General features: G+C 49.0%; 2 protein-coding genes across 9 annotated transcripts in view; one reads left to right on the top strand and one right to left on the bottom strand.

Moving 5' to 3' along the window:
- kiaa0513 (KIAA0513 ortholog) overlaps positions 1–14,557 on the bottom strand; it is a 160,634-nt gene that overhangs the window by 21,944 nt on the left and 124,133 nt on the right. The window contains exons 1-3 of one of the 6 annotated variants that reach the window (XM_041192629.1): positions 3,809–4,051; positions 1,847–1,913; positions 1,581–1,745 (exon numbers count right to left, since the gene is read on the bottom strand). The exons of 1 other annotated variant lie outside the window; for it this stretch is intronic. In XM_041192629.1, coding sequence (XP_041048563.1) covers positions 1,581–1,707 — 127 coding nt within the window. In that variant the 5' untranslated portion in view covers positions 1,708–1,745; positions 1,847–1,913; positions 3,809–4,051. Of the gene's footprint in view, positions 1–1,580; positions 1,746–1,846; positions 2,252–2,490; positions 2,719–3,808; positions 4,052–14,557 lie in introns of those variants that run through there. 4 more of the 6 variants (XM_041192628.1, XM_041192630.1, XM_041192631.1 and 1 more) reach the window with 4 other exon arrangements.
- The window catches only part of LOC121280533 (TERF1-interacting nuclear factor 2-like), a 91,967-nt gene continuing 81,475 nt past the window's right edge, over positions 4,066–14,557 (top strand). For all 3 annotated transcript variants that reach the window (XM_041192623.1, XM_041192624.1, XM_041192626.1), the window contains exons 1-2: positions 4,066–4,200; positions 6,821–7,029. In XM_041192623.1, coding sequence (XP_041048557.1) covers positions 4,068–4,200; positions 6,821–7,029 — 342 coding nt within the window. In that variant the 5' untranslated portion in view covers positions 4,066–4,067. The remainder of the gene's footprint in view (positions 4,201–6,820; positions 7,030–14,557) is intronic.

The raw sequence follows: 14,557 nt of genomic DNA on the forward strand, positions 1-14,557 counted from the left end.
TAAAGCCGGCGATTACAGACCAGTCAGTTTGACCTCAGTGATAGGGAAACTTCTGGAAACTATAGAACAGGATAAAATCAGTCATCACATAGACAAGTGCAGGACAATTAAGGAAAACCAGCATGGATTCATCAAGGGAAAATCATGTTTAACTAACTTGCTGGAGTTTTTTGAAGAGGTAACAGAGAAGGTTGATAAAGGAAACACTGTTGATGCGGTGTATATGGATTTTCAAAAGGCATTTGATACAGGGCCACACAACAGACTTGAGAGCAAAATTTTAGGTCATGGAATAAAAGGGAAAGTAGGCACTTGGATAAGAAATTGGCTGAGCGACAGGAAACAGAGAGTAGTGATAAATAGTTGTTTCTCAGACTGGAGGAAGGTTTGTATTTGAGTTCCCCAGGGGTCAGTGTTGGGACACTTGCTCTTCTTGATATATATTAATGACATAGACTATGGCTTGTAGGACATGATTTCAAAATTTGCAGATGATACGAAGACTATAAGCGTTGTCAACTGTGATGGGGATAGTCTTGAACTTCAAAAGGACATAGACATGTTGATGGATTGGGCAGACACATGGCAGATGAAGTTCAATGCGGAGAAGTGATTCATTTTGGCAGGAATGATATGGTGAGACAGTATAAAATAAAGGGAGAGACTCTGAAGGAGGTGCAGGAACAGAGAGACCTTGGTGTATACATACATAGATCATTGAAGATGACAGGACATGTTGAGAGAGCAGTTAATAAAGCACATAGTATATTAGGCTTTATTAATAGGGGCATTGAGTACAAAAGTAAGGAGGTCATGTTGAACTTGTATAAGACACTAGTCAGACCTCATCTGCGTCCAGTTTGGGCACCATATTTGAGGAAGGATGTGAAGCCATTGGAGAGAGTACAGAGGAGATTCACAAGAATGATTTCCGGGATGAAGAACTGTAACTGTGAGGATAGATTGGAGAGGTTGGGACTGTTTTCCTTGGAGAAGAGGCTGAGTGGAGATTTGATAGAGGTATTCAAGATCCTGAGGTGTATGGACAGAGTAAATAGTGAGAAACTGTTCCTACTCAAGGGAACATCAAGAATTAGAGGGCACAGATTCAAAATAATTGGCAAAAGGTGTAAATGTGACTTGAGGAAAACTTTTTTCACCCAGAGGGTGGTTGGAGTCTGGAACGAACTTCCTGAGAGGGTGGTGGAGGCAGGTTCGATCGAGGTATTCAAAAGGGAATTGGATTGCTACCTGAAAATAGAGAATGTGCAAGGTTATGGGGATAAGGCAGGGGAGTGGGACTAGGTGAAATGCTCTTTCAGAGAGCCAGTGCAGACTCGATGGGCCAAATGGCCTCCTTCTGCACTGTAAAGATCCTGTGAGTTAGAGAGAAAAGGGCAGCAGCTGCAGAGGAAAGACATTGTTTTATTTTAAAACAGGAGGCTCCCAATGGAGTTCGAACCAGGGCTGTGCTTTTCTCTGTAGTCCACAGCACTGAGGCTAATGAGGAAAGGGCATGCAGTCAAGTTGTCCTGATGCAACTTCTCTGCCTCCATAAGATTCATGTTGTTCCAACTTACCCCGAAGGCCCTGAGCTAATTCTGAACCCCTCCACTTCTCATTCACAATGACATGTCCATAGGGGACCGCATTAGCTCCTGCACGGACTGGGGTGCTCGATACACTGGAACTCACGGAAACGTCCATCACTGCTCTGTGGAAATCTCTCAGTCTGTTCTAGCTGCCTGGAAAATAAAAGGAAATCAAATTGGACAGCTTTAGAAATTCTGCAAAAGCTGGAAATCTGGGTGTACATGTATAACATAAGGCAATTTTTTCTCTTTACCAATGTTGCAATTCCAGGGTTGTTTACGTGCTGATCTGAGAGGTGCTTTCAATTAGGGATATTCAAACTATCATCGCAAGGATACAGGAAAAAATAAAGATGCATCAGGTGCTATTCACTCCCACTCCCTACATTCTACACAATGACTGATGATAGCCGAGAAGGAATAAGAGGCTCCTAGAGACCAGGAACAGAATCCCCCTTTGACAAATTCAGAATCACTCAGCTTTGGAGGCCATCATGCCTGTGTTTGTTCCTGTTAGGATCAATTCAATTCGCCTGCATTCCCACTGCTTTCCTCAGAGACCAGTAACTTATAAAAAATCTTTTCAAATACTCAAAGTTACTATTGGATCTGTTTCCACAGGCCTTTTAGGCAGCTCGTTGCAGACTACAGCAAATCGCTTCCTGGAATACGGATCCTCTGGATACTGACTCAGAATAGTTGCTCCCAGTTTACTTTATCAGAAGAATCCATGATTTTAAACCCCTCAAATCAAATCTCCTCTTCGCCTTCTCTGCTGTAAGGAGAACAACCCGTTTCTCCACAGAACTGAAATCCTCATCGCTGGGATCATTGTAGTAAGTAGAATAATGAGATTGGGTACTATCGGTATTTTCAAAAAGTCTTTCTTTCCACCCACCCACACGCATTTCGTCTCAGCTGTTGCTCAGTTGCTAGCGTGGGAGGTGTCCAAGTTAATATTTGTCTCTCAATCAGCATCACAAAACTAGATTCCGGTTATTATTGGCCAATTTGTATCCAGGCTGCCATTGCCCATTTAACCCATCCTTTATGGTTTCATCCTTTATGTGGAGCACAAAATTAGGAACGATAGTAGGCTATTCGGCCCCTCAAACCTGCTCTGCCATTCAATAACATCATGGCTGGCCTTAGACCTCAATTCCACTTTCACATCTACTCCCCATATCCATTAATATCTCGTCACCCGCCCACTGACTCTCACTCCCTCCCTGACCCCTCTACTCCCTCCCTCCCCACCCCTCCCCTCATTCCAGACCCCCTCTACTCCCTCCCCTCATTCCAGACCCCCTCTACTCCCTCCCTCACTGACCCTCCCCCACCCGTTCCCTCACTGACCCTCCCCTACCCCCACTCCCGCCCTCACTGACCCTCCCCCACCCCCACTCCCTCCCTGACCCTCCCCCACCCCCACTCCCTCCCCTCATTCCAGACCCCCTCTACTCCCTCCCTCACTGACCCTCCCCCACCCTCTCCCTCACTGACCCTCCCCCACCCCCTCCCTCACTGACCCTCCCCCACTGACCCTCCCCCACCCCCTCCCTCACTGACCCTCCCCCACTGACCCTCCCCCACCCCCTCCCTCACTGACCCTCCCCCACTGACCCTCCCCCACCCCCTCCCTCACTGACCCTCCCCCACCCCCACTCCCTCCCCTCATTCCAGACCCCTCTACTCCCTCCCTCACTGACCCCCCCACCCCCACTCCCTCCCTCACTGACCCTCCCCACCCTCTCTGACCCCCCCCACCCCCACTCCCTCCCCTCATTCCAGACCCCTCTACTCCCTCCCTCACTGACCCCCCCCCACCCCCACTCCCTCCCTCACCCCCCCCACCCCCACTCCCTCCCTCACTGACCCTCCCCACCCTCTCTGACCCCCCCACCCCCACTCCCTCCCTCCCCCCTCCCTCACACTCACTCCCTCCCTCACCCCCCCCACCCCCACTCCCTCCCTCCCCCCTCCCTCACACTCACTCCCTCCCTCCCTCACCCCCCCCACCCCCACTCCCTCACTGACCCTCCCTCACTGACCCTCCCCACCCTCTCTGACCCCCCCACCCCCACTCCCTCCCTCACCCCCCCCACCCCCACTCCCTCCCTCCCCCCTCCCTCACACTCACTCTCTCTCTCTCTCTGTCTGTCTCTCTCACTGACACTGATTCACCCTCCGTCACACTCACTCTCTCAATAACCCACCTCACACACACAATCACCGTCACTCGCGGCCTTTACCGCTTTTGATATGCAGATTGACAGCGCATTCAGCCAACGAGAACCGGCTTTAGTCGGAGTGGCCATTCTCCACCAATCGGCAGTCGTCCCCTTTCCGATTCGCCGTTCAAACCTGTCATGTGATTGGCCAGGCGGGAGAGGGTTCTGATTGGCTGATATCTCGAGGCGGTGCCTATTGGCTGTCTGCAGTCACGTGCTGTGAGTAGGGGAGGCTTGTTGGGACATGTTGGAGACGGCGTTGCAGAGGGAAATGCAACTGCTAGAGGCTTCACTCCGAAAGTGCCTGCTCATCCCGCAGTTAGAGCGCTGGGTGCTGGATTATAGCTGCAGACACCGGCTGGAGCATCTGACACAATGTGAGTCTGAACAGAGATTTATGTAAACTCGGTCTGTCACCCGGCTCCTGGATCCAGATGTCTGGTTGCTGTTCCCTGGGACAGGGGGTCGGGGGTCGGGGGTCAGGGGTCCGGGGTCCGGGTCGCTCTGTGGGGAGAGGCTGAGGAAATGGGGGTTTATGTTGTGAGGAGTTTAGAGGAATGAGAGGCGATCTCATTGAAACAGACAAGATGGTGAAGGGCTTTCAGATAAAGCCCCGGGCCCCGGGCCCCGCCACAGGCCACGCCCCTGGCACCAGACCCCCCCCCGCCCCCCCCCCCCCCCCCCACCGGAGCCCCAAACCCCGCCTCAGGCCCTGACCCTCCCCGGGCCCCGCCCCCAGGCACCAGGCCCCGCCCCCAGGCACCAGGCCCCGCCCCCAGGCACCAGGCCCCGCCCCCAGGCCGTGATCAGGAAGATCCGCTGCTTCCCTCCCTGTCTCCACTTGGCTGGGTGAGCAACGTGGATCCTCAGAGATAAAAACAAAAACAGAATTACCTGGAAAAACTCAGCAGGTCCGGCAGCATCGGCGGAGAAGAAAAGAGTTGACGTTTCGAGTCCTCATGACCCTTCGACAGAACTTGGGAACTCCAAGGAAGGGGTGAAATATAAGCTGGTTTAAGGTGTCTGGTGGAGGGGGGAATGTTGCATCTTTTGCGTGGGCTTGGGATGTAAGATGCAACACCTGCCCCTTCACTTCCTCTCTCCTCACCGTCCAAGGGCCCAAACACTCCTTTCAAGTGAAGCAGCATTTCACTTGCATTTCCCCCAACTTAGTCTACTGCACTCGTTGCTCCCAATGTGGTCTCCTCTACATTGGAGAGACCAAACGTAAACTGGGCGACCGCTTTGCAGAACACCTGCGGTCTGTCCGCAAGAATGACCCAAACCTCCCTGTCGCTTGCCATTTTAACACTCCACCCTGCTCTCTTGCCCACATGTCTGTCCTTGGCCTGCTGCATTGTTCCAGTGAAGCCCAACGCAAACTGGAGGAACAGCACCTCATCTTCCGACTAGGCACTTTACAGCCTTCCGGACTGAATATTGAGTTCAACAATTTTAGGTCTTGACCTCCCCCCTCCATCCCCACCTCCTTTCTGTTTCTTCCCCCTTCCTTTTGTTTTTTTCCAATAACTTATATAGATTTTTCTTTTCCCACCTATTTCCATTATTTTTAAATATTTTTAAATCTTTTATGCTCCCCCCACCCCCACTAGAGCTATACCTTGAGTGCCCGCATCCATTCTTAATTAGCACATTCGTTTAGATAATATCACCAAATTCAACACCTGTGTTCTTTTGTTCTGTTGTCTGTGACATCTTTTGATGATCTGCTTCTATCACTGCTTGCTTGTCCCAACAACCACACCCCCCCTCCATTCTCTCCCCCCACCCACACCCACCTTAAACCAGCTTATATTTCACCCCTTCCTTGGATTCACCTAGTTCTGTTGAAGGGTCATGAGGACTCAAAACGTCAACTCTTTTCTTCTCTGCCGATGCTGCCAGACCTGCTGAGTTTTTCCAGGTAATTCTGTTTTTGTTTTGAAGAGTCATATGGACTCAACGTTAATGATGTAAAATTGTTGGGTCTGGAAAGCTGGGAAGTGTCTGACTGTTCTAATGAAGCTCACTGTAGCTCTTGGAACAACTCATCTTTCAACTCAGCTCTTTACAACCTTCTAGACTTAATACTGAGTCCAACAATTTCACACTGGAACCTCTATCCCCGTGTATTCACACACTATCTGGTGGTAATTTCTGCATTTCTCATTCACATCTTCTCCAGGCCCATCGTTTTGTTTCTTTACCTGTTCCATTAACATCTCCTTTGGTCTTGCACCATCATCCCTTGTGTCATTTACTCTCTCCTGCTCTCCACCCTATCAAAGACCTTTCCATTTTACTTGCCTACCCTCCCTTTCCTTTCCTTTCCTGTCTTTGTACTTGTTTAAACCGGTTACATCTCAAACCTTTCCCAGTTCTAATGAAAGGTCAGCCAGCTAATTCTCTCTGTACAGAAGAAACTTGTTTCTCATTTTAATTCCCAGATTCCGTGTTCAGATACAGGAGTTTACCCCTGAATGCTGGATCTTGCTAATTTATGGTTTAATAATGCTCTGATTGGTGGGTGGTTACAACATAACTGGTTCCTGCTGCCCTCACCAGGTGCTTACAGCCAATCATATTGAAAGAGTCAATTCCAGAAAAATGGAGCAAATTATTTTCCATCCTCTGATCAGGCTGTGCTCTGCCTTCCTTTTTCCGCCTCTTCCCTTAGCCACCTCCCATTATCCCTTTCCAATAGCTGGCCTCTTTTCTGCACCTGACCACAGCCACCTCTCAGTAATTACCTCCTGTCCTAAAGCAGCTGCTTCTAGCTGGGATGCAGTTCCACAGACGCTGACAGCTTCCACTACCTTGTTCAAGTAACCATTCTTCACCGGCAGTGAGTGTTAGCAAACCCTTTTGACTGTCAGTGCATCATAACCATGACTGGCTGAGATTGATGGATACAGCACACACATAGCTGCCTGTCCATCCCTGTATCTATTTCCTAATCAGGAAGAGCTGTTATTTCCTGTTTAATTTCTCTTGCAGTTTGTCTGGAGGGACAGGATTTTGACATCCCCGATCATGGAGCTTTGCCACTTCGTATAACATCTGCTGCATTATGGAACAGTGTGAAACGACACCAGACAGAGAATTACGAGAGAATCCTGGAATTTGTGAATATCATCTGGCAACAGGCTGCAGGCCTGGTTACTTACCGACATTACCTCAAACTCTGCATTGCTTTCAAAGCCAAGGTACAAACTGGGCACTGCCCACTTTTTGCTGCTATTTCCTTAAAACAATTGAAGGAGAATTAAAAACTGTTAGAAACAATCAGCAGATCTGACAGAGAGAGCAAAACAAACTTAATGTTTCAGGTCAGAACCTTTCATCCGGAATGGGAAAAGTCAAAGATGTAACAGGTTTTAAGCAAGTACCAAAGTTGGGGAGGGAAAAGGGAGAGTCTGTGATAGGGTGAAAGGCGGGAGGGAAGGTCTGTGTTACTGGAGGTCTGCAGCACAGAAAAGGGCCCTTCGACTCATCAGGTCTGCGCCGGTCAAACAAATACCTAACTATTCTAATCCCGTTTTCCAGCACTATGCCCATTGCCTTGTTTGCCATGGCATCACAAGTACACATCCAAATACTTAATTGTTATGAGGGTTTCTGCCTCTACCACCCTTTCAGGCAGTGAGTTCCAGATTCCCACCACCCTCTGGGTGAAAAAGTTCTTCCTCACATCCCCTCTAAACCTTCTGCCCCTTACCTTAAATCTATGCCTCCTAGTTATTGATCCCCCCACCAAGGGGAAAAGTTCCTTCCTGTCTACCCTATCTACGCCCCTCATAATTTTATACACCTCAGTCATGTCCCCCCTCAATCTCCTCTGCTCCAGGGAAAATAACCCCAATCTATCCAATCTCTCCTCATAACTAAAACTCTCCAGCCCAGGCAACATCCTGGTAAATCTCCTCTGCACTCTCTCTAGTGCAATCACATCCTTCCTATAATGTGGATTCCAGAACTGCACGCAATACTCTAGCTGTGACCTAACCAGCGTTTTATACAGTTCCATTATAACCTCCCTGCTCTTATATTCTATGCCTCGGCTAATAAAGGCATGTATCCCATGCCTTCTAAACCACCTTATCTACCTGTCCCGCTACCTTAAGGGACCTGTGTGCATTCACACCCGGGTCCCTCGGATCCTTGGTACTTCCCAGGGTCCTACCATTCATCGTGTATTCCCGTGCCTTGTTTGTCCTGCCCAAGTGCATCACCTCACACTTACCCAGATTAAATTCAATTTGCCACTGATCAGCCCATCTTACCAGCCCGTCTATATCCTCCTGTAATCTAAGGCTATCCTCCTCACTATTTACTGCTCCACCAATTTTCATGTCATTCACGAACTTACTGATCAACCCTCCTACATTCAAGTCTAAATCGTTTATATATACCACAAACAGCAAGGGACCCAACACCGATCCCTGTGGAACCCCAGTGGACACAGGCATCCAGGCACAAAAACACTCCTCAACCATCACCCTCTGCTTCCTGCCACTCAGCCAATTCTGGATCCAATTTGCCAAATTGCCTTGGATCCCATGGGCTCTTACCTTTGTTACCTGCAGGACCTTATCAAAAGCCTTGCTGAAGTCCAAGTAGACTATGTCAAATACATTGCCCTCATCTACACACCTGGTCACCTCTTCGAAAGAGATTTATCTACTTTTAAGCCTGCCAGACCACTTAGAACCTCCTCCCTTTTTATGCTAATTTCTTTAATTATATCACAGTCCTTCTGCCTGATTTCCATACCCACGTCGTCCCTCTCACTTGTGAACACCGACACAAAGTATTTATTTAGAACACAGAGATGTTAAAGTTGGTGATATTATCTAAACGAATGTGCTAATTAAGAATGGATGGTAGGGCACTCAAGGTATAGCTCTAGTGGGGGTGGGGGGAGCATAAAAGATTTAAAAATAATGGAAATAGGAGGGAAAAAGAAAAATCTATATCATTTATTGGAAAAAAACAAAAGGAAGGGGGAAGAAACAGAAAGGGGGTGGGGATGGAGGAGGGAGGTCAAGACCTGAAGTTGTTGAAGTCAATATTCAGTCCGGAAGGCTGTAAAGTGCCTAGTCGGAAGATGAGGTGTTGTTCCTCCAGTTTGTGTTGAGCTTCACTGGAACAATGCAGCAAGCCAAGGACAGACATGTGGGCAAGAGAGTAGGGTGGAGTGTTAAAATGGCAAGCGACAGGGAGGTTTGGATCATTCTTGCGGACAGACCGCAGGTGTTCTGCAAAGCGGTCGCCCAGTTTACGTTTGGTCTCTCCAATGTAGAGGAGACCGCATTGGGAGCAACGAGTGCAGTAGACTAAGTTGGGGGAAATGCAAGTGAAATGTTGCTTCACTTGAAAGGAGTGTTTGGGCCCTTGGACAGTGAGGAGAGAGGAAGTGAAGGGGCAGGTGTTACATCTTTTGCGTGGGCATGGGGTGGTGCCATAGGTGGGGGTTGAGGAGTAGGGGGTGATGGAGGAGTGGACATCGGTACATTCTCCGATACATCGATGATTACTTCGGTGCTGCTTCATGCTCTCGTCGGGATTGGAAAAATTTATTAATTTTGCTTCCAATCTCCACCCCTCCATCATTTTCACGTGGTCCATCTCTGACACTTCCCTTCCCTTCCTTGACCTCGCTGTCTCAATATCTGGTGATAGACTGTCCACTAATATCCATTACAAGCCTACTGACTCCCACAGCTATCTCGACTACAGCTCCTCACACCCCGCTTCCTGTAAGGATCCATCCCATTCTCTCAGTTCCTTCGCCTCTGTTGCATCTGTTCCGATGATACTACCTTCAAAAACAGTTCCTCTGACATGTCCTCCTTCTTCCTTAACCGAGGTTTTCCACCCATGGTCGTTGACAGGGCCCTCAACTGTGTCCAGCCCATCTCCCGCACATCCGCCCTCACGCCTTCTCCTCCCTCCCAGAAACATGATAGGGTCCCCCTTGTCCTCACTTATCACCCCACCAGCCTCCGCATTCAAAGGATCATCCTCCGCCATTTCCGCCAACTCCAGCATGATGCCACCACCAAACACATCTTCCCTTCACCCCCCCTGTCGGCATTCCGTAGGGATCGTTCCCTCCAGGACAGCCTGGTCCACTCCTCCATCACCCCCTACTCCTCAACCCCCTCCTATGGCACCACCCCATGCCCACGCAAAAGATGCAACACCTGCCCCTTCACTTCCTCTCTCCTCACCGTCCAAGGGCCCAAACACTCCTTTCAAGTGAAGCAGCATTTCACTTGCATTTCCCCCAACTTAGTCTACTGCAATCATTGCTCCCAATGTGGTCTCCTCTACATTGGAGAGACCAAACTTAAACTGGGCGACCGATTTGCAGAACACCTGCGGTCTGTCCGCAAGAATGACCCAAACCTCCCTGTCGCTTGCCATTTTAACATTCCACCCTACTCTCTTGCCCACATGTCTGTCCTTGGCTTGCTGCATTGTTCCAGTGAAGTTCAACACAAACTGGAGGAACAACACCTCATCTTCCGACTAGGCACTTTACAGCCTTCCGGACTGAATATTGAATTCAACAACTTTAGGTCTTGACCTCCCTCCTCTAACCCCACCCCCTTTCTGTTTCTTCCCCCTTCCTTTTGTTTTTTTCCAATAAATTATATAGATTTTTCTTTTTCCCACCTATTTCCATTATTTTAAAATATTTTTAAATCTTTTATGATCCCCCCACCCCCACTAGAGCTATACCTTGAGTGCCCTACCATCCATTCTTAATTAGCACATTCGTTTAGATATATATCACCAACTTCAACACCTCTGTGTTCTTTTGTTTTGTTGTCCGTGACAACTTTTGATGATCTGCTTCTATCACTGCTTGTTTGTCCCTACAACCACACCACCCCCCCAACCTCTCTCCCCCCACCCAATCAACCCTCCCCACCCCACACACACACACGCACACACCTTAAACCAGCTTATATTTCACCCCTTTCCTATTTCTACTTAGTTCTGTCGAAGGGTCATGAGGACTCGAAACGTGAACTCTTTTCTTCTCCGCCAATGCTGCCAGGCCTGCTGAGTTTTTCCAGGTAATTCTGTTTTTGTTTTGGATTTCCAACATCCGCAGTTTTTTGTTTTTGTTTTTATCTCTGTGTTTAATTGACTGCCACTGCTCTTCAAGAAATGCCTGCCTCCTTGAAGAAGTTCTGTTCATCTCTGCGACAAGATTTCTGTACCTCTCTTTTGCCTTGTTCACCTTCATGGCTTTCCATTTCTCTCCTGGTGTTTGACAAGGTGTTTACTAAAACCCGCTTTCACAGCCATATCTCCTTTCTCAGTGACTGTCTCCGTCTCCGACTTACCCCACGTGGATTTCAACTGAAATTCCACCCCTCATGTTTCGAACTCACCTAGGATTACAGGTATCTCCGGGACATAAATCGTTTCTCGGACTGCTGTTCCCGTCACATTCTGAAATCCATACTCAGTGCAATGCGCCGCCATATGAACACACTCGACCTCTCCCTGCAGCAGCACCGCCATACCCTTTTTCAAAGCTGCGCGTGCCCCCAGTTTCATTTTATTTTTCGGCTCATCCGACGCCTCAACAAGAAACTTTTTCTCTTTCTCTCAAGTGCTAAGGAACGCAAGCTCCAACAATTCATCGACACCAACACCCATCTAGGACCCTCCACCCCTGCCTGTCCCTCCGTCCCCACCCTTTCTTCCAATCCCAACCCCAGCCGTGTATTCACTATACCCCCTGACCTTCCCCTCTCTGATGCTGAACGTTCAGTGCTCAGCAAAGGACTTCGTTTCATACCCTTACGCCCTCACCTCAATGAATTTCGGGCTCGGCACGATGCTGAACTCGTCTTCCGCCGTCTTCTTCTCCGGGCTCACTTTTTTGGGCAGGAGTCCTCTCCCCGTTCAATGGATCCTTTCACCCATCTCCAATATTCTCCCTCCACCTGGACCCCTCCCTTTGGATTCTTACCTTCTCTTAATCTTTTCATTGAGAACTGTCGGCGCGACATTAGTCGTCTCAATTTCTCTGCTCCTCTCACCTATTCTAATCTCTCTCTCTCTGAACTTACTGCACTCCATTCTCTCAGGTTCAACCCTGACATCGTCATCAAACCCGCTGACAAGGGTGGTGCTGTTGTTGTCTGGCGCACTGACCTCTACCTCGCGGAGGCTGAGCGTCAACTCGCAGACACTTCCTCCTACCTCTCCCTGGACCATGACCCCACCACTGAACGTCAAGCCATTGTTTCCAGGACTGTCACTGACCTCCTCCTCTGGGGATCTTCCTCCCACAGCTTCCAACCTGATAGTCGCCCAACCTCGGACGGCCCGCTTCTACCTCCTACCCAAAATCCACAAACAGAACTGTCCCGGTAGACCGATCGTGTCAGCTTGCTCCTGCCCCACAGAACTCATTTCTCGTTATCTTGACTCCCTTCTCTCTTCCCTTGTCCAGTCCCTTCCCACCTACATCCGTGATTCCTCTGACACCTTACGTCACATCAACAATTTCCAGTTCCCTGGCCCCAACCGCTTCCTCTTCACCATGGATGTCCAATCCCTCTACACCTCCATCCCCCACAAGGATGGTCTGAGGGCCATTAGCTTCTTCCTCGAGCAGAGGCCTGAACAATCCCCATCCACCACTACTCTCCTCCGTCTGGCTGAACTTGTTCTCACACTGAACAATTTCTCCTTCAACTCCTCTCACTTCCTCCAAATAAAAGGTGTGGCTATGGGTACCCGCATGGGCCCCAGCTATGCCTGTCTCTTTATGGGGTATGTGGAACATTCCTTGTTCCAGTCCTACTCCGGCCCCCTTCCACAACTCTTTCTCCGGTACATCGATGATTACTTCGGTGCTGCTTCATGCTCTCGTCGGGACTTGGAAAAATTTATTAATTTTGCTTCCAATCTCCACCCCTCCATCATTTTCACATGGTCCATTTCTGACACTTCCCTTCCCTTCCTTGACCTCTCTGTCTCAATCTCTGGTGATAGACTGTCCACCAATATCCATTACAAGCCTACCGACTCCTACAGCTACCTTTACTACAGCTCCTCACACCCCGCTTCCTGTAAGGACTCCATCCCATTCTCTCAGTTCCTTCGCCTCCGTCGCATCTGTTCCGCTGATGCTACCTTCAAAAACAGTTCCTCTGACATGTCCTCCTTCTTCCTTAACCAAGGTTTTCCACCCACGGTCGTTGACAGGGCCCTCAACCGTGTCCGGCCCATCTCCCGCGCATCCGCCCTCACGCCTTCTCCTCCCTCACAGAAACATGATAGGGTCCCCCTTGTCCTCACTTATCACCCCACCAGCCTCCGCATTCAAAGGATCATCCTCCGCCATTTCCGCCAACTCCAGCATGATGCCACCACCAAACACATCTTCCCTTCACCCCCCCTATCGGCATTCCGTAGGGATCGCTCCCTCTGGGACACCCTGGTCCACTCCTCCATCACCCCCTACTCCTCAACCCCCTCCTATGGCACCACCCCATGCCCACGCAAAAGATGCAACACCTGCCCCTTCACTTCCTCTCTCCTCACCGTCCAAGGGCCCAAACACTCCTTTCAAGTGAAGTAGCATTTCACTTGCATTTCCCCCAACTTAGTCTACTGCACTCGTTGCTACCAATGTGGTCTCCTCTACATTGGAGAGACCAAACGTAAACTGGGCGACCGCTTTGCAGAACACCTGCGGTCTGTCCGCAAGAATGACCCAAACCTCCCTGTCGCTTGCCATTTCAACACTCCACCCTGCTCTCTTGCCCACATGTCTGTCCTTGGCTTGCTGCATTGTTCCAGTGAAGCTCAACGCAAACTGGAGGAACAACACCTCATCTTCCGACTAGGGACTTTACAGCCTTCCGGACTGAATATTGAATTCAACAACTTCAGGTCTTGACCTCCCTCCTCCATCCCCACCCCCTTTCTGTTTCTTCCCCCTTCCTTTTGTTTTTTTCCAAAAAATGATATAGATTTTTCTTTTTCCCACCTATTTCCATTATTTTTAAATATTTTTAAATCTTTTATGCTCCCCCCCACCCCCACTAGAGCTATACCTTGAGTGCCCTACCATCCATTCTTAATTAGCACATCTGTTTAGATATATATCACCAACTTCAACACCTCTGTGTTCTTTTGTTTTGTTGTCTGTGACATCTTTTGATGATCTGCTTCTATCACTGCTTGTTTGTCCTTACAACCACACACCCCCCTCCACTTGTCTCCCCCCCACCCAACCCACACACACACATACACACACACACACACACACACACACACACACACCTTAAGCCAGCTTATATTTCACCCCTTTCCTATTTCTACTCAGTTCTGTTGAAGGGTCATGAGGACTCGAAACGTCAACTCTTTTCTTCTCCGCCGATGCTGCCAGACCTGCTGAGTTTTTCCAGGTAATTCTGTTTTTGTTTTGGATTTCCAGCATCCGCAGTTTTTTGTTTTTGTTTTAATCATTTAGAACCCTACTTATGCCTTCCGGCTCTACAAACAAATTACCACTATGGTCCTTAATGGGCCCTACTCTTTCCCTAGTTTTTCCTCTTACTCTTAATGTACTTGTAAAATAACTTTGGATTTTCCTGTATTTTACCTGCCAATGTTTTTTCATGCCCCTTTTTTGCTCTCCTAATTCCTATTTTAAGTTTACCCCCTACACATCCTCTCCTCCTCTAGGGCTTT

The sequence above is a fragment of the Carcharodon carcharias genome, chromosome 7 (assembly GCF_017639515.1).
Source record: "Carcharodon carcharias isolate sCarCar2 chromosome 7, sCarCar2.pri, whole genome shotgun sequence".
NCBI classification, from domain to species: domain Eukaryota; kingdom Metazoa; phylum Chordata; class Chondrichthyes; order Lamniformes; family Lamnidae; genus Carcharodon; species Carcharodon carcharias.